The sequence below is a fragment of the Pleurodeles waltl genome, chromosome 7, assembly GCF_031143425.1.
Source record: "Pleurodeles waltl isolate 20211129_DDA chromosome 7, aPleWal1.hap1.20221129, whole genome shotgun sequence".
NCBI lineage: Eukaryota > Metazoa > Chordata > Amphibia > Caudata > Salamandridae > Pleurodeles > Pleurodeles waltl.
In genome coordinates, this window is record NC_090446.1 from 157,003,345 (window position 1) to 157,031,146 (window position 27,802).

The window sequence follows — 27,802 nt, forward strand, 5'->3', positions numbered from 1 at the left end:
ACAGTTGTAAACTCCCAACCGAATTTGTCTTGCATTAAAAGAAAAAAACAGTGTGATCGCGCTGCTACAGTTCACATGTAATAATACCTATCGGCAAAAGTGCAATTATGAACGTAACCGGCAAAAGTGAAATTAAGTGTGTAACAAGGTCGATAGTATGCGAAGCGCTCGACTTATGCCCAGCGAGATCGCGCTGCGAAAATAGAGAAAAAGTAGTTCACAAACCCAGCGAGCCTCGCATGTTTTCTGTACTTGGTCGCTGCATTCGAGGAGGTCTAACCACCGGAAAAGGCATGAAGTATGCGTGCCTTCCACTAATCAAAAGAAGAGGATTCTAACAGGCAAGCCAACTTGCCAATGAAAGACACAGACGTGACGTCGACGGGACTCCGAGCCCTTTTCTAATACCTAACACTTGAATGTTATAGTTAAAGCTTTGTGTACTAAAGAGTATACAATGGACTATTGTATTTGGAAGTAGTAGTTCCAAATTAACTGCAACAATTGACAGGGGCCCAGTAGAAGTGCCGGGCTGCTAGGGCCTTACATAATTAAAACAAAATATTTTTTTAAAGTACCAATTGGCAACATCCCTTGACAATGAAAGTGATTATGTGACAGATATAAAACTTAAAGTTTGACGGACAGTACTCTGTCCAGCAGGGTCCGCCACACTGACAGAATACCATCAAATTTCGAGATCATCACCGGTCTTGTGGTGATCTCTGTCTTTGCTAGGAAATGACGTTGTGGCAGTCAGTGTCAACCTACAAAACGCTTGGTGGATGGCCATCATTTTTTGGATGGTTGTTCAGCCAACATTGGCAAATTGTTTGGTTTTCAAAACCAAATTTCCAAACTCTAGCTGAGGCACAATGTATCTATTTTCCTGTCATTCAGTTCAGCAGAAAATCACTGGCTGGGTTTTAAGGCATGTTAATTTTGATTCTACTATGTTTACAACTTTGTTTGCTATTATTTTTCAAAGACTGGATTGGTGGGTGTACTGTGTCATTGCCTGCTCGATTATACTCTAGCTTTCACCGCAACATCACCATAATAACCATAGTAACTTCAGATTCTCAAGAGCTCCAAATGCTTCAGTCCACCAGGTAATGAGGACAAATCAGAAAAGGCGTGTTCACAAACTTCTTCTGAGCGGCAATAATTCCTGGTGCGGTCTCAGAGCCTCTGAATGATCATTGCAAGTCATGGCTGCATGGGTCGCAAAGATTTTGCTACCCGCCCGCACCATTTTTACATTAAGCATAGTGATCTGTCACTTGAGTGCAACATTTTTGTAAAACTCTATTCAGAATGTAAAATATCTGGAGACACGCCCTCGCAATGTTCTGTGGGCAGTAATCAACAGTTTTCCCAATGGAGACCTCTCAATTCTGAAGACTGTTGTCAAGCGTACTAATGGCAGAGACCAACCAGACAGCAAATATAGCATAACCAGAAACGTATAGCTATGTTTTTATATCATACTAATCCTATAGGGTGAACAAGCTTCCTGTAGTTGCCGGGACAATCCAGGTTTTTCAGCACAAGCCCTGGCAAATTTCAGTAAATTTACTAAATGTCCTTGTTTTCAAAGAGAGCCAATTAACAAAGAGGGAGACAGATTTCCATGTGGTCCAGTGCAGGATTAATTAGGCAGCCCTTTCCAGAAATTAGTTTTGTTAACACTAACGATACTGTGTGTGAGTAGGCCTTATGGTTACCCAGTAGTGTCTCATTTTCTGTGTTTTCGTTGTGTGTGAGCACTGTCAAGTCAATCAATGCAAAATGGTAGTCCTACTTTTATTTTTGTCAAATAGAATATTATGTTTTTTGTTTTTCAGAATCTGGTCAACCTATGCCAGTGTTGCATTAGGGTGAATAAAGTTTTATCGAGTTCAATTCCCTGCAAGGTTGACCAAAGTTTTTAAAAATGTACAAGAAATTCTCCAAAGAACTAGGTTATAATATCCACAAATTGAAGAAACTAAAAATCAAATTACATCTTTTTTTCAACTGACTGAACTCCATTTCACCATGAAACATTTCACTCTGCCTTTTCAGCTTAGTATTTGTACTACCTTAAGGAAATGTGAGCAGAATGTAGTCATTCAGGATGCTCATGTTTATATCAGTCTTTATCAGCTCAGGTTTCTGTCTGCATTGCTTAATTAAATAATGTAATTCACTCCATGACGATAAGAAGTGACAGGTTCCTACTTGTGGTACTCTGATGTTATTTTCCTTTGTTCCATCCCATTCTTTAACTATTGAAAAAGGTGGCCGTGGGCGGCAGGAAGATGTTGACGGAACTGGAATGAGTTGTGAAATAAGTCTGTTCCTGCTCTTTGTCTCTCTCGTTTAGAGCATTCCTCTATCCTTTAGTTCTTTATATCACCCGGGGCAAGCAGAGATCTTAGCAAAGAGAGACCTGCCATCTGCTCGTTTCTTGCAAATCATGTTACATAAACCACTGTAATTTGGTTACAGTCTTGTTATGCCATTTTGTCGAATTCTGTGCATTAAGGGATAGGACAAGACGCAGCAGATGCCATTTAGAAGCAATTCAATGCTATATCGCATAAGCAAGCATGGGAATGCACTGGTTACTTATCAGTAATCTTCATTACTTCTATTCCTCTGCTTTCAGCCTGTGTTTAGTATCCTCTTGTTTTGGTTCTGATGATAATGGGATTTACAGGTAGAGAGGGTGTTTCTTATGTTTATCTGGAGTTTATCTGAGGTTTGCGTAATGTGGCTTTAGCGGTGTTTTTTAGCACCTGTGATGTGGTAAATTTGTGCTATGCTCTTGAGGTCTTTGCAATAGTTTATCCTCCCTTTCATTGTACACCTGGCAACATTGTATGTCTATATAGCAGGAAATGCATTTTGCATCTCGATTCAGAGCTCTCAGGTTACCAAGTTCCGTATGTGAGTAGGTTATGCAGGGCAGTTTCTTTCATTGGATGCTAAGATTGGTAGTCTTGTTTAATCCATTACAAAATCAGTTCTTCAAGTCCTCGGATTCAAAAAAGATTACTGGACTGGATGACCTACTGGCGCATAGCACTGGGAGTCTTGGGGGAGAGGAAAAAGATGGTGGCGGGCTGATCCCACATGAGTGTGCTCTCCCACTGCTATTCCAGTGCACCCTGTAATTGTGCTACCTCAACAAGCCTATTCTGTTGCTACTTGAAAAAGAGAAGAAACAGGACGGTGGTGAGAAACAAAATTTGCCCAGACCTTACCTGTTTGCCCTGTGTTGATGCAGTTGTGTTGTCTGTGGGATGCCTGCGGTCGCTTCTCTATCTGCAGGAAGGTCTATATTCCCCACGCTGTCTTCTAGGCTGTGATGGCGCCCGCTAAGTCTAGGGCATCGCGTGGAGGGAGAGGTACTCATCTCACTGTCAACTCTGGTCCAGTATGCGGCCCGGTCTCAGTTCTACAGCAATCGGCAAAGGGGCATTCTGCTTCAATTATCAGACACCAATGAGGAAGCTGCTCACATCGGATGATGCAGTCTCTCTCCTGTCACCAGAGGGTCTGGATAAAGGGGCCTCTGCCGCAGCAGCTTCTCTTGTAGCCTTGATGCTGCTTAAGTCATTCAGCCTGGTGGTGCCAGGAGGGGCTAAATTGTCTCCAATGCAAACTTCTCCGCCATGTGTATTCCACAAGCTTTCTCCTTCAGAGGTAGAAGCCCAGCAGAGACAGGTGACTCAACACATTGGCCCTCATCACAACCTTGCCGGTAAATCCTGCTTCCCGCCATGCTGACAGCCGTCAAGATACCGTGGCGGACATCCGCTACAGGTATTACGACCCACATCTCGTAATCCGCCACAATACAGACACCCACACAAGTCCGTCACACCAAAGATCAGTGATAAACTGGCGATAGCAAAACCTACACTGTCACGCCAACAGGAATACGCCCACACTATCATGACCCACGAATCAACACGGCGGTCATTCAACCGCGGTCATTCAACCGCGATAATCAATTGGCGGTACACAAAATACACACACATTTACAAAACACAACCACATTGGACAATTCAAAATGCACACACCTGACACACATACACACCACACCCACACACTCACAACACGATAAAACACACGCCCACATTACCCACAACCCCTTACAATGAATTTTTCGGAAGAAGCAGAGAGAGAGAATAGCAAACACAACACCAGCATCCACAGGCACACAACACCATCACTCATACAACATCCACGCACCTCAAAGAACACACACCAACACAACACATCACACAGCACAACAAACATCACCTCACACACCACCCACACCACATTGTGGCACCTCAAAGACACCCCAGGTTTTCTGAGGAGGAGCTCAGGGTCATGGTGGAGGAAATCATCTGGGTTGAGCCACAGCTATTCGGATCACAGGTGCAGCAGACATCCATTGCAAGGAAGATGGAGCTATGGCGGAAAATTGCCGACAGGGTCAACGCAGTGGGACAGCATCCAAGAACACGGGATGACATCAGGAAGAGGTGGAACAACCCACGGGGGAAGGTGCGTTCTGTGGTATCCAGACACCAGGTAGCAGTACAGAAGACTGGCGGTGGACCCCCACCTCCTCCCCCACAACTAACAACATGGGAGGAGCAAGTCTTGGCGATCATGCATCCTGAGGGCCTCGCAGGAGTAGCAGGAGGACTGGACTATGGTAAGTCATATCTTTACTATTAAAACCCCCGCACCCTACCTGCATGCTATCACAAACTCCTAGCCCAACCCTCGCACCCATCACCCCAACACCCCACAGATACCCCACTGTCACAATCCACACATCCCAAAACCAAGGCCTGCATGTTACACCAATGCATGGACACCCATCACCAAAGCATGTCCAGTACAGATACTCACCCAGGCCCCAAAATCACCAATCACACAAGGGCAAAGACAATAAGCCAAGCACAGGAGTAGAGGGTAACTCACACATTGCACAAGATGGCACACACAGATATAATAACTATGCATTTACAACCCAAAAGGACCCCTACCCAACGTCACCGGACAGGAGTTGCCAGACATATCCATTCCCCCCACAGAAGAGGCCCACAGTGACAAAAGCAGCTCTGCACGCCTGGATCAAGATGACCAGCCCGGCCCATCAGGGACCTCTGGACAGTCGGTTCCCCTGCCACAGTCCCAAACCACCACAGAACCTCCCCCCTCAGGAAAAACCACCACAGTACCCACCCAGCAGTCCCATGCCACTGTCCCCAGGACACGACAATCAGCAGTGTGTCCACCACTACAGGGACCCCAGGCAACCTCACAAACACAGGACAATCAGGGACCTGGGGTCAGTGGCAGTGGGCACACGGTTCAGGGGACAGAGGCACAGGATAACAGGGAAGCTGGGAGGACTGCTGTGAGACAGGGGGAGGACAGGCCCAGGGAACCCACTCTCCACGAGGCACTCTCCAACATCATGGGAGCATACCACCATTCCCAGGAGACCATGGGCACTGTTCTGGCCAAGTTTCAGGAGACCCAGCGGCTGCAAGAGGAACCGTACCTAGGGATCAGGGAGGACTTGAAGTCCATTAACACCACCCTGGTCACCATTGCAGGGGTGCTGGTAGACATGGCAAACACTATGAGGGACACAGTGGCACACCAATGGGCCCCTGACACTAGCCTGAACTATGAACAGCCCTCCACCGCAGCCGGCCCTAGTGGACAGGAGGTCCCGCCACAGGACCAACAGACCACCAGCACCCCACCCCCTGCAGAAGGAGAACCACCCCGCAAACAGTCCCTGAGATCCAGGAACAAGACAGAGAACATTGCCAAGACCCCACCAGGAAATAAGACTCTCCTGATTGTCACCCTTCTGTCCCAGTATGTCACCCTGACAACCTTGAACTGCCATTACTCTACTTCCTATGCCCCCTTGGACAATGCACCTGTGATACCAATAGACTGGACTCCACCATGGGCATTCCTCCACCATCACCCCAGCCCATTGCACAGCCCCCTCCACTTATTAGCACAGAAATAAACACCCTTGAATCACAATCAATCTGGAGTCAGTCTGTACTTTCACAAATGTGTTATTGCAACCTCTCAGAAAAATAGCAATGTCAATGTTCATTTTCACATACCAATGTTCAACAGTTGTTGGGCAGCAGTAAACACATCAAAAGACAGAAAATGGTACCCAGATCTGTGAAATGGAAAGCCAAAGTGAACTGTCAGGGTCCATACACAGAGGTAAAAAGGCAGAATCATGCAATGTCCTACTGTAGTCTGATATGAGAGGAGCAGGGCCAGTCTCTTACCTGTGTCTCACTGGAAGTATTGCACGATGATGTTGTTTCGGTTGTCCATATCTTCTTCTTCTTCCTCCTCTTCTTCACTGTCCACAGCTGCCACAAGACCAATATCAGGTCCATCCTCCTGCAGGAAAGGCACCTGGCATTGCAAAGCCAGGTTGTGCAACATACAGCATGCCACGATGATCTGGCACACCTTCTTCGGTGAGTAGTATAGGGAGCCACCTGTCAGATGGAGGCACTGGAACCTGGCCTTCAGGAGGCCGAAAGTCCACTCTATTATCCTTCTAGTTCGCCCATGTGCTTCATTGTAGCATTCCTCTGCCCTTGTCCTGGGATTCCTCACTGGGGTCAGTAGCCATGACACTTTGGGGTAACCAGAGTCACCTGCAAATATCGAGGAACAACTGTTAGACACACACCAACCCTTAGGGACTCTCCCATACCCAGACACATATTTAAACTGTGTGGGGAACTTGGGCTCACCTATTAGCCACACAGAGTGCCTCTGGAGTTGCACCATCACATAAGGGATGCTGCTATTCCTCAAAATGTAAGCGTCATGCACAGAGCCAGGATACTTGGCATTCACAAGGGAGATGTACTGGTCTGCCAAACACACCATCTGCACATTCATGGAATGGTAGCTTTTGCGGTTTCTGTACACCTGTTCATTCCTGCAGGGTGAGACAAATGCCACATGTGTACCATCAATTGCACCAATGATGTTGGGGATATGTCCCAGGGCATAGAAGTCACCTTTCACTGTGTGCAAATCCTCCACCTGAGGGAAAACGATGTAGCTGCGCATGTGTTTCAGCAGGGCAGACAACACTCTGGACAACACGTTAGAGAACATTGGCTGTGACATCCCTGATGCCATGGCACTGTTGTTTGAAAGGACCCACTGGCCAGGAAATGGAGTACTGACAGAACCTGCACTAGAGGGGGGATTCCTGTGGGATGGTGGATAGCTGACATCAGGTCTGGCTCCAGCTGGGCACACAGTTCATGGATTGTGGCACAATCAAGTGTGTAGGTGATAATGATGTGTCTGTCTTCCATTGTCGACAGGTCCACCAGGGGTCTGTATACCGGAGGATGACGCCATCTCATCTGCCCCAGCGGACGTGCCCTATGGAGGAGAAGGGTGAGCAGAGGGTCATACACCACATAGGTTTCACAAGGGGGTTTTGAACAATTGTGATGTAATTGGTGTGTTGCGCTGTCTGTCCGTATTCCTGCACAAAAGTGATGTGACGCAGTTAGTTGCCCTGCCATGTGGACCCCTGAAATGGGGGCTGCCTGACCTGTAAGGAGGGACAAGAGGAAATGAGGTAACTGCGCTGGCGTTGTGCAGCGTCGCGGTAGGCAGACGAAGACCGCAGCGCAATTCAGCATTGGTTATCATTGACCCCTGTGGGTTCCAGGTGCCAATGACGATGTACGCCGGTGGTGACGGTACGCACAGCCTCGGACGTGACTGCCATTTTCTATCTGTTCACTCACTTGATACCTGACCTTCAACAGGAGAGGACCTACACTGCAAGTGCTGCTGTGACCTGAGTCTGGAAGTGACAATGGCTACAGTGTCGGGGGAAAGAGTCCCTGCCTTCACGTCGGAGGAGTTGGACAACCTGGTGGCTGGGGTCCTCCCCCAGTACACGCTACTCTACGGTCCTCCAGACAAATAGGTAAGTACACTGTGAGCATGATGGATGGGACATGAATATATGGAGTGGCGTGAATGGAAGATACAGGGGCGGGGTGGGCAGAAGCCAGCATGTGAGGATGGTCAGTGTATGTGTTTCTGGGCCAGGGTGGGAAGTTGTGGCCAATGAGTAAGAAGAACTGGACGGAGGAGTAAAATCCATTCTTACTTCACTTTTCCTCTAGGTCAGCGCCCACCAGAAGAAGTGTATTTGGCGTGCCATCGCCAAGGAAGTGCGGACCCTGGGGGTCTATCATAGACAGAGCACCCACTGCCGCAAAAGATGGGAGGACCTGCGCCGCTGGAGCAAGAAGACAGCGGAGGCCCAGCTGGGGATGGTCTCCCAACGTGGAAGGGGTGCCCATCGCACCATGACCCCCCTGATGTACCAGATCCTGGCGGTGGCATATCCCGAGTTGGATGGGCGCTTGAGGGCATCACAGCAGCCACAAGGGGGTGAGTACAGTCTCATTCAGCTGACTCTGCTCGCTTTATGGGGTTTCTGGGTGGGGGAAGTGGGCTGTGGGTTCCCCTAGGCCAGGGCAAACGTGCCATGATAGATCCATTGTTAGGCAGGCTCAGTGGCACTCCAACCCCAAAAGTGGTGGTGGCCGTCTACACCTAGTCAGGCTCCTGTGGGTTCCAGGTGTGGAGCAAATGGGTCTAGGCACAGTCCCCCATGTGATTTTCCTCTGAACTGTTAGTGCATGGACTAGTGCATAGGGCTGCTCCCTGTGTGTTGTGTACGCCAACGGTGGTGTTGTTGCAGGCACTGACCATGTGTCTCTTCTGTCTTTCCTCCCCTTTTTGTCTTGTCACCCTGTCCTTGTGTGCATTAGCATCATCTGGCGGAGGAGCATTGGCACTGGAGCAGGAGGCAGCTGCAACCCACATGGCCCAGGAGGGTGAATGTACGGAGTCTGAAGGCACCAGTGGGATGGAGGGCGAGGGGAGCTCCACGACGGGGACAGGAGGAGACACCAGTGACAGCGACTCCTCCTCTGATGGAAGCTCCCTTGCAGTGGCGGGCACCTCTGTGCCCACCACATCAATAGGTACAGCCACCACCCCCTCACCAGCATCCCCCCTCCCAGCAGCCCCTCAGCGTGTTTCCCGTGCCCGCTCATCCAGAAGGGTGGGCATCTCCTTCGCCCCAGGCACCTCAGGCCCTGCCCCAGTCAGCCCTGCTGCCCTCAGTGATGAGCCTATTGACCTCCTGAGATCCCTCACTGTTGGGCAATCAACCATTCTGAATGCCATTCAGGGTGTCGAGAGGCATTTGCAGCAAACAAATGCATACCTGGAGGGCATTCATTCTGGCGTGGCAGCCCAACAGGGAGCATTTCAGGCTCTGGCCTCAGCACTGATGGCAGCCATTGTCCCTGTGTCCAGCCTCCCACCTCCAACTTCCACTACCCAGACCCAATCCCCTCTACCTGACCCTATCCCAAGCACACCATCAGACCAGCATGCACACTCATCAACACACAAGAGTGGACATGGCAAACATAAGCATCACACATCCCACAGGCACTCACACAAGCACGATCCCCATGTAGACACACCAAAATCCACTGCCTCCACTGTGTCCCCCTCCTCCACGTCCTCCTCCTCCCTCCCAGTCTCGTCTCCACTCACACCTGCATGCACTACATCCTCAGCCACTACCTCAATCACCAGCACGCCCATCACCTCACACCGCTCACGTGCAATCACCACCCCACTACCATTCACACGCCCCCTGTGTCCTCTCCCAGTGTGTCTGTGAGCCCTCTACACAACCACAGGCACACACCCACTCAACAGCCATCCACCTCACAACAGCCTCCAGCCCATGCACCCTGACCCAAACTCAGCAGATGTACACCTCTTACAACCACTACCTCTTCCTCCACTCCCAAACCTCCTCCATATTCCCGTCCCAGTGTGTCTAAAAAACGTTTCCTCGCTAAAATTGACCTGTTCCCTACACCTCCCCCCCCGTCCTTCCCCTAGGGCCAGGATGTCCAGACACCTCAGCCACGAAATCCTCGAGCACTGTGGTCCCTGCAAGTCCAGTAACATCGCGGGCGGCACCCATCAGGGCTGCCAGTGTGCCACCTAGTGAGGCCAAGGATCACCCTATTCCGCCACCTGCCAAGGTAAAGGAGGGACCCACATGCTGTAGGGAAAAGCCGCACCAACCACCCAGCAAGGCCTCCTCCAAGACAAAAGGGGACAGTGCCAAGGTCCCAGCAGCGACTTCCAAGGTGGAGAAGGGACACAAGGTTAAAGGGAAGTCGGCTCAGGGCACGGAGCCTCCGGGTGAGGGACTGGTGTCACCCCTTCTGCAAGGCAGAACAGCAACCTGTATGGCGGTGGCCGCCGCCGCAAACACCGCCACCTGCACCGCCACCTGCACGTCTGCTGCCTCTGCTACAGTACCCAGCATCATCCCCAGTGGGCAGCCATCCGAGGCTGCAGGAGACGTCCTGCTGTCTCCCTCCACAGGTGCTGACACATGCACCACCGGCAGCATCGCCACTGCAAGCACCGCCACCTGCCCTGCGACGTGCTCAGACAGTGCCACCACAGCCGAAATTAACATCATCCCCAGTGGGCAGTCGTCAGAGGCTGCAGGAGACGTCCTGGACCCTACACACACTACATGAGGCACCATAATCAGCACTGGCGGTACCAGCAGTTGGCAGGCAAAGTTGCCATAGGGTGGAGTGTGTCTCTGCCTCCATGGAGTATCATGCTACCTGTTCCCAGAAAATCTTGTGGCTCTGACACCCAGGTGAGGGAATGGGAACTGCTACACATCATGTGCAGCACTCTGGGCACCAAGCCCCCTCCAGAACCAGTGGAGAAAAGCATCTACTACCCCAGTCCTTGGCAGGATGAAGCACTCTGGGCACCAAGCCCCCTCCAGAACCAGTGGAAAAAAGCATCCACTCACCCAGTCCTTGGCAGGACGAAGCACTCTGGGCACCAAGCCCCCTCCAGAACCAGTGGAGAAAAGCATCCACTCACCCAGTCCTTGGCAGGATGAAGCACTTTGGGCACCAAGCCCCTTCCAGAACCAATGGAGAAAAGCATCCACTACCCCAGTCCTTGGCAGGATGAAGCACTCTGGGCACCAAGCCCCCTCCAGAACCAGTGGAGAACAGCATCCAATACGCCAGTCCTTGGCAGGATGAAGCACTCTGGGCACAAAGCCCCCTCCAGAACCAGTGGAGAAAAGCATCCACTACCCCAGTCCTTGGCAGGATGAAGCACTCTGGGCACCAAGCCCCCTCCAGAACCAGTGGAGAAAAGCATCCACTAGAGAGACTGTGGCCTTGCACTCCCCAGGACCAATCCGTGGGCAAACCACCCACTTGAGAGACTTGAGAGACTGTGGCATTGTACTCCCCAGGAGCAATCAGTGGGCAAACCACCCACTTGGGAGACTTGAGAGACTGTGGCATTGCACTCCCCAGGAGCAATCAGTGGGCAAACCACCCACTTAGGAGACTTGAGAGACTGTGGCATTGCACTCCCCAGGAGCAATCAGTGGGCAAACCACCCACGTGAGAGACTTGAGAGACTGTGGCATTGCACTCCCCAGGAGCAAGCAGTGGGCATGGAGCCCCCTTGTGGAGCAGTGGCGTCGTCCCATCATCCGGCTGAGGTACCCCCTCCCTTTCCCCCTGAGGTGCCTGTTTTTTTCCGACCTGATGCCCCAGCAGTGTTCACTCCATTTTGAGGCAGGAATCATGTGTTGGCTTCGCCCATGCATTTTGGGATCACTGGTGCACGGACAATGAATGGAACACTATCCGGACTTGTGTAGTTGATGTACATATTTGTATATATTGATCTTTTACAGACCTGTTGCCCTATCTGGATTTTCGATGATTACACTCGTTACAATCATTTCATTTGGGCCTTGCGTTCTTCCAGAGGGTTACGGGGTGTATATGTAATGTTGATGCATGTATTTGTGTGTATGGTGTTGTGGGTGGGGTGGGGGTATTGCGTGTTGCGTGTGTGTGTTACTCTCTTTTTCCTCCCCCTCCTCTGTGTGCTAGGTGCAGTACTCACCGTGGTTGTTGCCGCCGTCTTTGATGTTCCTGGTAGAGGAGGAGGTAAACCAACATTGGTAACACCTGTAGTTCAGGCTCCATGGCATCCTGGTTCCTCGTTGGGTGTCGAGAGGTGAGTGGTTTCCGTTCCAAGTACTGTTTTCGCCGTGTTTTTGTTGGCGTTGGTACTGCCCCCGAAAAACTGGCGGATTGGTGCCTTGTAATACAGTGGGTGGTACATTGTCTTCTGCCTGTCTGTTGGCAGTTACTGCCGCGGTGTTTGTTTCTACCAATGTGGCGGTCGGTGTGTTAAAGTGGCTGTCTGTGTTGGCGTTTTCCGCCATTGTCGTGATTCAATTTTTTTTTCCGCCGGCCTGTTGGCGGTATTACCACCGCTTTAACACCGACCACCAGGGTTGTAATGAGGGCCATTGTGTCTACTGGGAATGTTACTTCTCCGGTGTCGGCCTCTCCAGGTAATGAGAGTATTTTTCAAACTAATGCTCACTCTGTGACCCCCACCGCCGACTGCGCAGATAAAACTGGACTTGATTCAGTGGGGATCATGGGAAACAAACAATTCTTTGCTAACTCTGCTTCTACACCTTATGCTACACCCAATGCTACACCTAATGCTGATGTGTCTCTTGTGCTCTGGGCGGCAGTGACTGTACTGGCAGTAAAGAGTATGATAATTTGTTGTCCTCACCTTATTTTAGAAGCAGCCATAAGGTAGGCTGCATTCCTACTCAGCAGCACAACCTTGCAGCACCCTCTCCAGCATCACTTATTGCCCCACCTAAGGAATAGACAGATATGGTAGCAATTGCGCTAAGACAGCTGGGAAGGAGAAGAGAAACAAGCTCAACTATAAGCCACCTCAACCCAAGGGCCACCCCCTACAACAATGGGTGATGTTGAAGTAAAAAGCACCCGCCTGGTTACTATTATTCGCTCCTTTAATCAGTGTATGTTGCCAGAGGGGGGCAATAGTAATTCTCAAAGTTCAGAGTCCCACATCAGCAGCAACCAGATTCCAGATGGTCTTAGTCCTATTTCTTTTGCTACTCCTGGCAACTGCCTGGCCATTTTGGAGGAGTTGCACTGCTTTAGCAAGTCTGGGACACCTTCAGCCAATTATCCTACTGGCATTCCAGAACCATCATTAGATGGGATAACCATGGCTGTGGGAGAGGCTGCAATATCAACAGATCTAAATATATACAATGCAGCTCTGACCCCTCCTTGATTCTCTCTCCACAATTATTCAACTAATGAAGAGTCAGTGCACAGAGGCCCACCAGCATTGTACACAAGTCAGAAGCAACAATCTGCAGCTATAGCTGAAATCACAGGGAAAATATCTATTGGTACAACATAGGTCTCAGATCTTCAGCAATGAGTGGCTGACACAGAAGAGGTTGAGACAGCTTCAACAAAATCAATCCTAGATCAGGAGGTTGGCCTTCTCCAGCAGTAGGCAAAGATTGAAGATTTGGAGAACAACCAGTGGCGTAAAAACGTAAGGGTGTTTGGCATACCAGAGGGGAGAGAAAAAAAATTATCCCAGACAATTTAGCATCTTATTGTTTATGAAGGCCTTTCCAGAGTGTCGGACTGGAACATTGACTGCCAAATTAAATGGGCTCATCGTCTTCCACTTTAGCGGGACGTCACTAAATCTGATAAAGCATGCTCTCAGCCGCTACTGATATATATTGTCAACTACTTATTTTTTCGACTGGCAGTGTTTTTGAAGGCAAGGCTCTGTAGCTCCCTTCACAGTGTATGCAGTATCATTCTATGTCCGCTCAGATTTCTGTAAGACTACAAAGGATAGACACTGGTGGCTCTAACAGATGATTGATACACTAAAGGCAATGGGCGCACAGGTCTTTCTCCAGGAATCTACCTGGATGAATATCCTTATGGACAGTCAAGAACAGTACTGTTTACAGAAGCTGATACTGCCAAAATTCTCAAGAAGTAGCAGGGTTAGAATTGACAATGTAATTGCGTTGCTTTGCTGTTTTTCATTATTTTTACTCTATATTGTTCTCTCTTCCATTGGAACTTTAGTTCTCATATTTATCTCCCGTTCCATGATATGCTGAGGTGTACTGATATTGAATATTGTTTGTTTGCTGGGATGGCATTGGGGAACGGGGGGGATTGTAGGCACATTGGCAGCTGTTTTAGTGTTCTGACAGCTCGAGGGTGGGATGATTTTTCCCTATGGTCAGGATGGGCTTTTGTGTTTGTTGGGTGCATGTCACCTATGTTGGATTTCCAGCTATTTTATTTTTTGGGTCTTTGCGGTGGTCAGATGGGTGGTTGAATGACAGGATGGGTGGTGAGGTGGTTGGGCTGGGAGGGTGGTAATTACAACTATTTGCTCTAATCATATATGTTTTAGATATGTGCGCAAGCATCATGCTGGTATTGTATATGGCTGAAATGATACTTCGTCCCAGTTAAGGTTGAAGTGCTGGAATATAGCTGGCCTCAATCGCCCACTTAAGCAGCAGCTGGTTAGTGATGAGATTCTGGCCTATAAATCACAGATTGTTTGCTTGACTGAGACTCATTTGGCATATGAAGATTGGTCTCTCTACAGGCAGCTTGGTTTGAATCTTTTATCTGTACTAGTAAGTTCAATTCTATTTGGGGGTCACAATTCTCTGTGCTACACATTTGGAATACTCAACTCAGAGTATGACCTTCGATCATAAGGATAGGTTGGTGATTGCTCTCATTGAATGATTAAACCTTGGATTATTGGAGTGGTTGGGGGCGGATTGACATGGTTTTTACAGCCCAGCAGCTGATTCACTTTGCAAGTATAGAAGTCTGTCCTAAGATTACTTCAGGTCACAATATGCTTTTGTTGAACTTACAGCTCCCCGCCTCTAGAAAGGAACGTTGGGGTTTTACCTTCCCTAGATCTCTTTATTTCTAATCCGGGGTATATTACACGGGTGAATCCTTCCCTCTGGAACTTATTCAAGTTACACCAGACACTCCAGTCCCTGACACAGTCATTTCTGCCACCCGCTTTGGGGTCAACATTTCTGCAAACGCTGATTGTATTGCTTCGCTAAATTATGAACCCCTCCTAAAGTCTGTTATTGCAAAGATGCGGTCTAGGAACCACCGTCCAATCAGCATCACTGGACGATGCAATATTGAAAATTGAATATTTTACTCAAATTTGCCTATCTTTTTTTAGCAATCCACTCATAGGATCCGGATCTCCTTTTTTAAGTGTCTTGAGGGGCTATGGGCAGCTTTATCTGGGGGTATCCGATGGTTAGAAAGGCAATTCCATCTAACCAAGGCGGTCTTTCTTTTCCAGATTGTTAGTTATACTTCTGGGCCACTTTTGGTTGTCACATTAAGAACATTCTCACCTAACATGACCCTAACCCTGACTATTTCGCTCAAGGGTATCAAATGGTCTTGGGGCCATGTTTTAGGTACTCTCTTAGTAGATGTACCGATCCGAACTATTTCAAGCGAATATGCTTTAAGGTCATCAGTCGTTTTCCACATTTGGGGGGAAATCTGCACCCAATATTCTCTTCCATCCATTCACTCATTTACACCGCTTCGGGGGAACCCTAGCTTTCCATTTATTTTCCACGATTCGGTGTTCAAAAGTTGAGTCAGATTTCTGACTCTCAACGATTTTGTGCTTTTCTACTCAGCAAACTCTCTATGACCATCCACAACAATCTTTTTTTAAATACTTACTAATTCAACATTTTTTTCTACACAATTTGGCAAATGAGGCTGAAGAGAAGGATGTTGATATCCTGAGTCATGTTTTTCACCCTAGACGGCAAGCCATCAATTAAAATCCTATATAGGATTTTGTCCATAGGTAGGACGGATGATAGGCCACCCCCTGATGCTAAATGGGGTGCCAGGCTTCGTCAGGATATTTCGGTCAATTAAATTTCAGATACTTTTGCTATCATCAACTGTTCTGTTAGCCTAAAACTGCAACATGCGACTGATATTATCCATATATTTGAGGAGTGCCAAGCACTCTACACTATCTGGTCTGGGGTAGAGCAATTACCCTTTCATCTGGATTACCATATTGAGTGGTCCGTTAAGGATATTATATTCGCTGACAAACATGATATTAGTCCCAGGTTAACCTTAGGTTCATGTGTTTTTGAGAGGCTCAGCACTTCGTATTTTTTATTAGGGTTGAGCTTGCGTCGCAAGCGCTTGCGCATGCGTTTGGCTTGCGAGACGCTTTAGGAGTTAGAAAAGGGCTCGAGCCCCGTCCACGTCAGTGTCTTTCATTGGTTCTTGGGCTTCCCTGTTAAAATCGGCCTACTTTCATTAGTGGAAGGCATGCGTACGTCATGCCTTTTCCAGTTGTTACCCTCCTCGAGCACAGCGACCAAGTACTGAAAACATGCGAGGCTCGCTGATTTCCGTCCAGTTTGTGGACTACTTTTTATCTTTTGTTCGCAGCGCGATCTCGCTTGGCAGAAGTCGAGCGCTTTGCATAACATCGACCCTGTTACATAGTTAATTGCACTTTTACCAGTTACGTGGTTAATTGCACTTTTGCCGATAGGTTTCATCACGAGGGAACTGTAGCAGTGCAGTCGCGCTGTTTTTTTCCATTCAATGTGGCAAGAAAAATCCGGTTGGGAGTTTACAACTGCTAATAGCTGTAACTCGGAGAAATGTGCAATGCAAATGCTTGTTTGTACTGTTGCACTCCATGATACTTGTTCTCTGCATTAAGGCCATGATTTTTCACAAACATTTATTTACGATGCTGTGTGCTTGCCTTGTTTATATTTTTTGTTGTTGCTCTTGTTGGTTGATCACAAGCAACTTTAATAAAAATATATGAAAATAAAGAAATGGGACTCTTGAAGTTCTGTTGAACTCACTTTGGGATGTTCCTTTATCAAAGTTCAAGCAACAACTTTAGGAAGCTGCAGATCTCTCATTTGTAGATAGCTTGTGACATTCTGATATCTGGCACCTGACATATGTGACTCTGCAGGCGAAAAAAATGTGAGAAAGGCCTCATTATTGTTTTTGAAGCGGCGCAACCCAAACGTAGGATTGATTCTTTTAAATGAGTCCAGTTTATTAAACTTGCTAATAAAAAAGGGGAAATGTGCGTCAATAGGTTTGCTCCTATCTTTGGGAATTCTAAAAGATCTCTAGGAGTAATCTAGGACAACGGTGACAGTCAATGAGTACTGAATATTGTAATATTTCAGCACAGAGCATTGCAACTGAAATAAAGTCATGTGTGTAAATGGAAAGCTAATCTACATTTGGGCATTCAACATTTCCTTTTTTTTCTCAGAACTAATTATAGTTTTCTCTGCAGAAATTTATTCCGCTAAATCAGCATCAATGTTGAGAGTGCTCTGTCCCCATTCCCTACTTGCAAAATAAATTCACTCCAGTCCCTCTAGTGGAGCACATCTGTGTCCCTTTCCAGGGTGGAAACTACAAAAAAAGATTGGTGAATGTTCACCAATCTATATGTGTATGGATGTTCTCAAGTTTTACCCGCCGAACCAACCTAGGAATTTCTACAGGATCCTCCCCTAGACACAGACTCACAAATTCAGAGCTTCCATTATAATGGCCTCGTGAATATATTTTCTTGTTTGTTTCCTCATCTAAGAGCAACGTAGGTGTAGAAAACTTTTAAGAATGGGGTCATCCTGTTCTTCGGGGCTATAAATGTAAATATGCCAAGGCAAATGTCAAGAGTCCAACATTCCCCATATATACTCATAACAACCACTATGCAAGATTCAGCGAGAACAGTGCAAGGAATATTTTTATTGATTCATAAATGTGAGTGTAAAAGGGTATTTGGAGGAGGCAAACGTGTTTTACAAAATAATGATTACTTGGTGGGAGATCTGAGTCCATTGAAAGGCTAGAACCAGTGATGGAAAGTGTTTACTTAGTAGATGCCCTCCATCTGAAATTATCCTCATCTGTTACATGGAATGATCCATGTGTCAGCATGGAACCTCTATCCTGGGAGCAACTATATTGCAGACTCTGTGTTGTGAGGCAACATATTAGAGTGCCAGTACATCGCAAGAGCCTCGGCACCACAAGTCCCTACACCTGTCAGTTTGGGCGCAGTGCCTTACAATGCCCTGAGGCCAACCCCCAGCTGCACAAACTTGAAGGCCATGGAAGTGGGCAATTGATGCCTGGATGGGTTGGTTATAGTGCATGGCTGAAAGCCCAGGTTTGACAGCAGGAGTTGGCATCTGCAGCGGGTTGGCCCTCCAGCCATGCCAAATAGGTTTTGACTGTTGGGGCATCAAAGGTTAGCCATAGTGATTGGCTCAACCATATGCAGGCAGTCTATGTTCACTGCACAAGCTCTTTGGCCAAGCACATAGTTTCTTTTAATTTTATTTTTCTTACTTTTAATATTTTTTATTTCCATGTAAAAATGTAGAATTTTCTAAAGTCATGATTTTCTACATAAGGAGCAAAATAGCAGCTACAGTATTGCAATGTTTAAATAAAAATACGTTTCGGCTTCAGCTTCAAGCTCAACATTCTTTTATATTTTATCTCTATTTTTCATGGCTTTGAGTGCTGCCAAGACCATCCTGAGTTTGGGCACAGCTCTAATGGTGCCCCCTCCTCCCCCTCCCACCCACCACAACCATCCGGTGGAAAACAAATTCCACAGCCCAAAACTTACATTCTTTCCACAATCACAATTTCCTTGATGGTGTTAAAAAAAGAATCCTTTTTATCATCCAGTAACGTTTGAGGAAAATTCAAATGTGATTGACAGAATTCACGATTTTTAAATCAAACTTTTAAACAGAAAAAATACACAAGAATGTTAACAAGAGTATTAACCTTTTGAATCTCATTCAGCAACTTTTTAAACAATGGCTTAGTACACACTTATATATTAATCCTGAAAATATTAGTAGATATAACATTAATTTGAAGATATTAAATTAAATTGAAATAATTTTTCTGAAGCCTTAGAGTATGCCAAGCACCACACATGGGCAACCAGTGGTAATAAAAATCACTCATACAAAAAAATGTAAACTAACACCTTCAAATAATTAAGTTAATACTACATTTAAATTATCTCAATAGATAGATAGATAGATAGATAGATAGATAGATAGATAGATCAAAAGCACTTTAGTAGGACATGACTGTGAATTAAAAAATCTCAATGTTCAAACATCAGGAATTAGTCACTTCAGTACTAAATAATGAAATATAAAGGGGTCATCCATCTTTCAACTGGAGTCAGGAATGTGAACAATTTCTAAATTCAGTGTTTAACTATATTTAATCAAGTTCTTTCTCTAAAATCAGACTTCATCTGCAAACCACAGACACGCTGTTAGACACAGGAAAAAAGTTTCATCGCTGCTGGCTGAGAAAACTCCTGAGCACGCCACACGTACTACAACATGACAAATTGATCAGGGAAAAAAGTCACAAAAGAAAAATTAAAGACCTACTGATAATGCAAAAAAGCAGCATGGTCCCAACTGTTCTTAGCCATACAATTCAAGGATATAAAATAATTTTGGAGTTTAGATGAGCACGAAATGGGGTCTTTTGATGCTGCAGCTGATTTACATATACCGTTTAAAACATGGTTCACACATATCAACTATTTATTCTCAAGCAGTACAGATGGCAGATTTATGTTCTCAAACTATAACTAAGGGACCTTGGAGGTCACAGAGGATGATAGTTTCTCACTAATCATAAAGTCGACATATTCAGGTGGCTGAGCCCAATGGGATTCCAATAAATATCTTAAAGTTTGACCCTGAGCTCTGGAGCCAATTGTTAACAGACGTTATTCAACGAAATTCTCCAAACAGGCCAAATTTCATCATCTTGGCAAGGTTCAATAATCCATCCACTACATAATAAAGAGGGTACTGATGATCCAAAAAACTACCATCTTATTGTATTATTGGATGCCGAAGGGAAGGTATCTGGTATAAATTTAGCTAAAATACATGTTTAACAGGGCTATCAATTGTAATTTATTACAGTTTAATTAAACTTAATTGGTCAAATCTCTGGGAAAAATCCTCAAAATAGGCCAGATTCTCTCATGTTGGCAAGGTTCAATAATTCATCCACTATATAATAAAGAAGATACTGACGATCCAAAAAATCATCCTATTGCATTTCTTGATGCTGAAGAGAAGATATTTGGTGGATCTTTGCTAAAATACATGTTTGATAAGGCCATTAATTGGAATTTAGTACAGTTTAATCAAACCCGATTGAGACCAGGTTGTTCCACTCTTGAATACATTGTTGCATTGAATCTCTTCGTCGATCATACCCTTGCAATAAAACTCACGTTTTCTGTTTGTTATATTGATTATTTGTCAGTTTTTGACAAACTTAATTGGACAAAACTCTGTAAAAACGTCTCTAGACAGGCTAAATTCCAGCATCTTGTCAAAGTTCAATTATTCATCCACTATGTGATATTGAGAATACCTTACATCCAGAAAATTATCATCTTATTGTATTGTTGGATCCCAAAGGAAACTTATGTGGCACATTTCTGCTAAAATATGTAATTTTTTTATAAAATACATGATTGACCAGGACATCAATTGTAATTTACTACAGTTTCATCAAACCCCATTTAGTTCAGGTTGTTTCACTCTGACAACATTGTTTCCTTGAATCTTTTCATCAGTCAAACCCTTATGAAAAAGTTCCAATTTTTTTAATTATATTGGCTAGTCGTCAGTTTTTTGCCAAACTTAATTGGTCAGAACTCTACAAAAAGGTCTCAAGACAAGCCGTATTCCATCATCTTGGCAAAGTTAAATTATTTATCCACTATATAATAAGGGGGATACCGATGATCCAAAAAACTATCATCTTATTGTATTATGGATGTCCAAGATAAGCTATTTGATAATGTTTTGCTAAAATACATGTTTTATTGGGCCATCAATTGTAATTTACTACAGTTTAACTCAAACCCAATTTAGGCCAGGTTGTTCCACTTAAGACATTGATGCTTAGTCTTCTTGCTCTGAAACTCATTGCCTATCATACCCTTACAAAAAGCTCCAATTTTCTTCTTATATTGATTATTCACTGTGTTTTGACAAACTTAATTGGTCAAAACTCTGGGAAGAACTTAAGCAATAGGGAATTAATCAGTCGTCCCCCACTTGTTGGTGACATAACATGACAACACTTGGATACAAGTTAGGCTTGCAGAAGGAACCCTTTCACCAGAGATAAGAACCTACAATGGGCTTAAGCAAAACTGCACGCTGGCGTCCTTACTTTTTTTGCTTTATTTTGGACCTGTCCTTATACCTCAGCAATGCAATGGGGATCCTCCTAATCTTGGAGGAAAATCCATTTCATACCTAGCATATGTAGACAACATTGTCATTTTTTTCTTTAACTCAAGTAGGTTTGAAGTTTCAATATATCTTTACCGACTGTATCTGCTCTTTATGTAGGTGCCTTGAATTTTGTCTGAGACTGTGTGTTAACCAACTTTAAAAGCACCTCAAAGAATTTCAGTTTCAGGCAGGTCGACGATCTCATCAGAACTAATAACTTGCCCCCTCTTGCTGAAATGCTATCTAATCCCCACCTCAAAGGTAAAGACTTAAAAACAGAACCTGATGACCAACAGCAATTATAAGGTCTTTGCTCATATAGTTTATAAGTATTTGGAGTACAGAATGGAGTCTGCTATTTCCGTCTCTTTTGGATTGCAATTTTTAAATTCAAGAGTGCCTGGTATGCTGAGTGCTCAGAAAATTGTAGACTTTTTGGATAGAAGATGAGTCACTGGAACATCCACGCTATATATGCTCTGCTCTTTTAGTTTGAAGAAGAATATGGGGGTCATTATCACTCCGGAGGTCGGCAATGATATGGCGGTAAGTACCGCCAACAGGCTGGCGGTACTTACCACCATATTATGACATTGGCGGGTTGGCTGACGCCAACCCACCAATGTACCACTCCGACTGCAACAACGGTAACAGCCGCCGGGCTGGAGATATCTTTCTCCAGCCCGGCGGCCGCCGTTGTTCTGCCTGTGGAATTATGACCCCGCCTACCGCCATGGTTTTTGTGGCATTCGTAACGCCACAAAAACCATGGCGGTAGGACATATCAGTGACAGGGAACTCCTTCCCTGTCACTGAAATGGGTCTCCCCACCCCCCCTTCCTCTCCAGCCCAGCCCTCCTACCTCTCCAAACACCCCCACCCCACCTACATTCACGCCCCTTCACACACACATTTCCACATGCTTACACGCATGCATACATCCATTCATACACACATCCACACACACTTCCAAACATGCATGTAGACACACATTCACATTTCACAACATACACGCACTCACACGTCCGTACACGCACACACACATTCACCACTCAACACCCCCCCGCATTCACGCACACACATACATTCACACACACACACAACAACCCCCACCCCTTTCCCTGTCGGATACCCAACTTACCTGGATCTAGGTGGTCCTCCGGCAGGAGATGGGACGAGGCGCTGCTACAGCCAGTAGCAACCGCCAGCAGAACACCGCCTGGGCGTATTATTGGACATAATACGGCTGGCTGCGGTTTATGGCGTGGCGCTGCTGGTGGTAGCAGTGCCACCTTACACCATCCGCCGGCATGGCCACAGCCGGATTTCCACTCTTCTTGTGGCGGAAATCCAGCTGTGGTCATAATATGGCAGACAGCTGGTAGCCGCGGCAACGGTCTTTTGGCGGCAGTCGCCGCGGCAGTAGGAGGTTTTAACCGCCAAAGTTCAAATGAGGTCCTATATCTGAAAGATGCATTTCTAAAAGCCACCATAATAACTATAAAACAGGCAATTAAATTCTGTTTTTTAGCAAAAGATTTCTTTAGCAAAGGGGTGTCGATTGAGAGGCAAACTGATGAGATTTTTAGATCTTGTGTATTCTCAGCGACTATAATGTTGGAACTTGGCTGCTATTAATGTGTCCAAATGAATAGCTGTATTATGGTGTTTATTATTATTGTAAATAAATATTTTTTATACAATCAAATTTACTATGATAGATGGATAGATAGCTAGATAGAAAGAAAGATAGATATTTTAAAATATTTAACCAATTAATGACATATTGTATTTTATACCATTATTATATAAAATATTAATAATATATTTAAATGTAAGCTAGTCTTTTGAATTTATTTTTAAAAACTATCAAAACAAATCCATAATGTTTAATGAAAATAGATATTGAAATGTTAGTGAGGGTGGCTATTTAGTAAATGATTGTTTAAAAAGTAATTTTAACTAATAATATTAACATTTGTATTAATACTCCTTCAATGTGAGGAGTTACTATGATGTGACATTTTATTTTATTAGTTACAGATTAACATAAATTATTTTAAATTATTTTACATGAAAATGTATTTCATTAAAAAATATATTATTGAATTTCCTGTACTTTTCCATAGAGAGATCAACACCCTGATAGCAGAGAACTCCACCACCCTTTACAAAGTTGCGTGTAGTAACTTTACGCTTACAAATGTTTCCATATGAGTCTATGCCACTTCATTCTAGAGTTTGGAGATATGTACATCTACAAATAGGTGCAGGAGTAGATATACATGTATTACTTTCATGTGTTTATGTATCTTTGCAAATTGGGCCCAGGGTCTTTAATGTGAAGATAGCTATGTATTTGATTTAAGATTACTATGTACTTGACAAATATGAAAAAATCTCATGGTTAGAAAAAGATTATCAATGTTCTATTAATGCACTTTTTCTTTTGCATACTAACAACTTCCATTTTCATTTATGTCCTTAGGTGGCTATTTGATAGATTAGTCTGCAAATACTATGCATTTTGTGGAGTCCTATTTGGCTTATGCAGTCTCACTACTCTAACAGTGCTGAGCTCTGTCTGTTGTTTAAAGGTCTGCTATCCAGGCTATGGTAAGTTTATAAATTTCCTTCAATTACATTAGTTATCTGAGTGATTTGAGGTAGAACCTTCCTCTGTATGTTGGGAAATTTTAATGTTGCATAGTGGTTATGCTGCACATAAGAAGTTAGAAAATGGCTAGGCTAACCAATCATCAACCTGTGACGCCTGATTATTTTTTCCTGTGATAATATCCCTTGCTAAGTTGCAATATTTAATCTTTAAGTAATCTGCTAAGTATCAACCACAAAAGATCATCTTAGTGCTTTTAAGACTATCTCACTTGTTACATTGTTTGTAGACATTGCTTCTGATCAAAATATGATTTGAGTAATAGTCACATGGGCATCGATGAATCAAAATGGCAGGTTTAATATTAGCAAACGCATGCACCTTTAGAACATCCACATACATCACAAAGCTTCCCACTCTTAGACCATCAACAGCCTCCAACCTACAACTGAAGCACTATAGGAAGGGGTATATGTTTAATTTGGAGGACTAAACAGAGAGCCTGCAGTGGTCAGCCTGAGGCCTTCAGGACTCCTGAGACCAGGAGGTGAAAGGGCAGGGCCATGGACTCCAAAACGTACCTATGCTTAACTAATATTTCCCCTCCCTGCCTCAAACTGACATCCATGATATTGGGTTCAATGGTTCTATATGATACATTTAAACAGAGTGTATCATCAGATTACACCACACATCTTCAATCAATTATAATACATGTTTCTTTAAATTCCTAGAGACAGCTCAAATGAGTGAACAAAGTACCCTTTGAAGTTGTAACTTCAATTCACAGTGTATTCCCACTACAATAATTAGAGTAAATAAAGCTTGTACAAATAGCGTAGACAGTGCAGTGCTTTGCTGAACTTATGATATATACAATTAGAGTCACCAAGGAACAAAGTGGGCCATGTAATAATTTAAATTCATCTTGAGGTAGAATTCAAATTCATAATGTTCCAAAGTCACAGCCCAGTGTTATAATGTTGACCCAATAGATATATGGCAAGACAATCTGTTCCTTTCGGAGGACACCATATAAAACTTTCTTTTAAATGGTATCCTTGGAGGGGGTGGGTTGTTCTGTCATATTTCCATTGGGTTTTCATTTATTATATTAAGAATGCCTATGTCCACAACGCCACTACTTCTAAATTATTAAACATAATCACTACTTACTTTGGAAGGAAGAAAGACATTGAGGTTTTTGCTGTCTCCTAACGCTTGCAACACGCGATCGCAAGGCATATAATACTGTTTTTTGGTGCTCAATTTTGGGATGTTATGTTAAGCTGGGAGCTGTGTGTATGATTTTGTTTCTATGAAGATTTTATGAATTTTTTTTAAAAAATATTCACAATCTTTAAAATTTTTCACATGGTACGGTATCATTAAAACACTGCACTCAGTACGAGTGCATTTTAAACTTACGTTGAGGTTTCCCCTCACCACAGAAGGGCCCGTTTTTTATTGGCAGCTGTGAGTGGAGGGGAGCCCTGTTGTCTATCACCATCTTGCTATTTCCCACTTCTGACCGCCATATTGGGGTTAGCGCTCTAGTTTTTACAGCGTCTGGCCTATTTAAAGACCAGATGCTCGTGACGCGCAGCGGAAGAAAGACATCAAGGTTTTTGCTGTCTCCTAACACTTGCAACGTGCGATCGCAAGGCACATAATACTGTTTTTCGGAGCTCAATTTTGGGGATGTTATGTTAAGCTGGGAGCTGTGTGTATGATTTTGTTTCTATGAAGATTTTATGAACATTTAAAAAAAATATTCACAATCTTTTAAATTTTTCACATGGTACGGTATCATTAAAACGCTGCACTCAGTACGAGTGCATTTTAAACTTCCGTTGAGGTTTCCCCTCACCACAGAAGGGCCCATTTTTTTAGGGGCAGCTGTGAGTGGAGGGGAGCCCTGTTGTCTATCACCATCTTGCTATTTCCCACTTCTGACCGCCATATTGGGGTTAGCTCTCTAGTTTTCACGGCGTCTGGCCTATTTTAAGACCAGATGCACGCGACGCGCAGCAGATGTGCGCAGCGAGCCCGCCGCTGGCACGCCAAGGGCGCACCAAAGGCAAGCCCGTCTTCACCCGTCTGCGCCAGAACGAGCCCAGAGCCTATAAGCTCTGGCTCTTCTATAGTTAATAGGTTATCATTGTGTTATGATAGGGATACTTCGTATGCTTTCAACTTAGGGACACATAGTATATGTGTCAATTCTATCGATCCTAGCAATAACAGCCACACATGCACAGGTTGCAATTGGTCCCCTTCCATTATCTTTGACCTAAAGTTGCCTTCGGAAATCAACAAATATACTATCCTGTTGACTAACTGTCGTTCATTAGGGGCGCACAAGCTAGATAGTCACATTCTTTTGGAACAAATACAACCACTTATTTTATTTCTAACGGAAGCATGGTTAGATGATAGTTCAGCTTCCGATATTGTTAAGGCTCTTCCTCCAGATTATAAAATCAGTAGATTGGACAGACCCTATAGGGGAGGTGGCATTGCAGTTATTTTTAGAAATACATGCTCTGTTAGTATAAATCCTCTTCAGATTACAGGATGCGAGAGCCTGTTTTTTGCTATCAGCCCAAATCCCCATTATACAATGTCCGGCATTCTAATATATAGGCTCCCGGGGCCATTGGGAGACTTCCTTACCTCATTAGCTGAGAAGACATCTCAACTAGCTCACATTAAATCTAATTTCACACTGCTAGGAGATTTTAATCCACATGCTGAAGAAGCGGAGAACGCCTCAGCAAGACGTCTGGTATCAGACATGAAAGCTTGCCATTTAACTCAGCTGATCACAGACCCCACCCACAATAAAGGTCACACTATTGATCTTGTTTTTTCTAATACTCAGAAATTAAAATATTTGAGATTCCATCATCTGATTTGGTCGGACCATCACCTAATAGAATTGGAATTTCACATAATAGAATTGGAATTAGCTATTCCCAAACACAAGTCAAGGGTGGGTAAAACACCTATTCGCACAAGAAAGTGGCATTAACTAAAGCCCACTGACTTCATCAATTCTCTAGAAAAGAATAGGCCAGAGAATCTAGGAGACACTAGGGTTGTGCCTAAAATAAGGGATAATGACAGGCAACAGAACTTAAAAAATATAACGCTCCTGTCTCACTCATTCAATAAGTGGATTTGTGATAGCCTTGATGAACTTATACCCTTCTACGACCTAAATGACATACCCCGGAGAAGGATGTCACCATGGTATACCCCACATCTACTGGAACTTAAAAGGGAGTGTAGAAGAGCAGAAAGGAAATGGAGACTTAATCAAGAAGTATTACTGAAAGCAAATATAGGAAACAGATCCGTATCTATCACAATGAAATAAAAGAAGCACAGACAAAATACTATGCATCAAAAATAGAAGAAGCGGCCAACTCGCCAAAAGACATTTTAAGGCCCTTGAAGGCCTCATTAATACCCTTGATGAACCACGCCTCATTGAGGATCCGCAGGGTCAGGTTGATAATTTAGCTGCTTTTTTCCATAAAAAAGTACAGGATATCTACTCCTCCTTCTCTAACACTCATAAAGGAGATCATAAGGGTAATGTACATAAGGCCAAGGATGCAGTAATTTTTTATTACTTTACCCCGATTAACACAGACACAGTAACCCGATGTCTGGGTTCCATTAAATCCGGTTCA

At 44.7% G+C, this 27,802-nt stretch overlaps 1 protein-coding gene across 1 annotated transcript in view; it reads left to right on the forward strand.

Moving 5' to 3' along the window:
- LOC138303905 (opsin-5-like) overlaps positions 1 to 27,802 on the forward strand; it is a 580,436-nt gene that overhangs the window by 341,219 nt on the left and 211,415 nt on the right. The window contains exon 4 of the mRNA XM_069243440.1: positions 23,973 to 24,100. Coding sequence (XP_069099541.1) covers positions 23,973 to 24,100 — 128 coding nt within the window. The remainder of the gene's footprint in view (positions 1 to 23,972; positions 24,101 to 27,802) is intronic.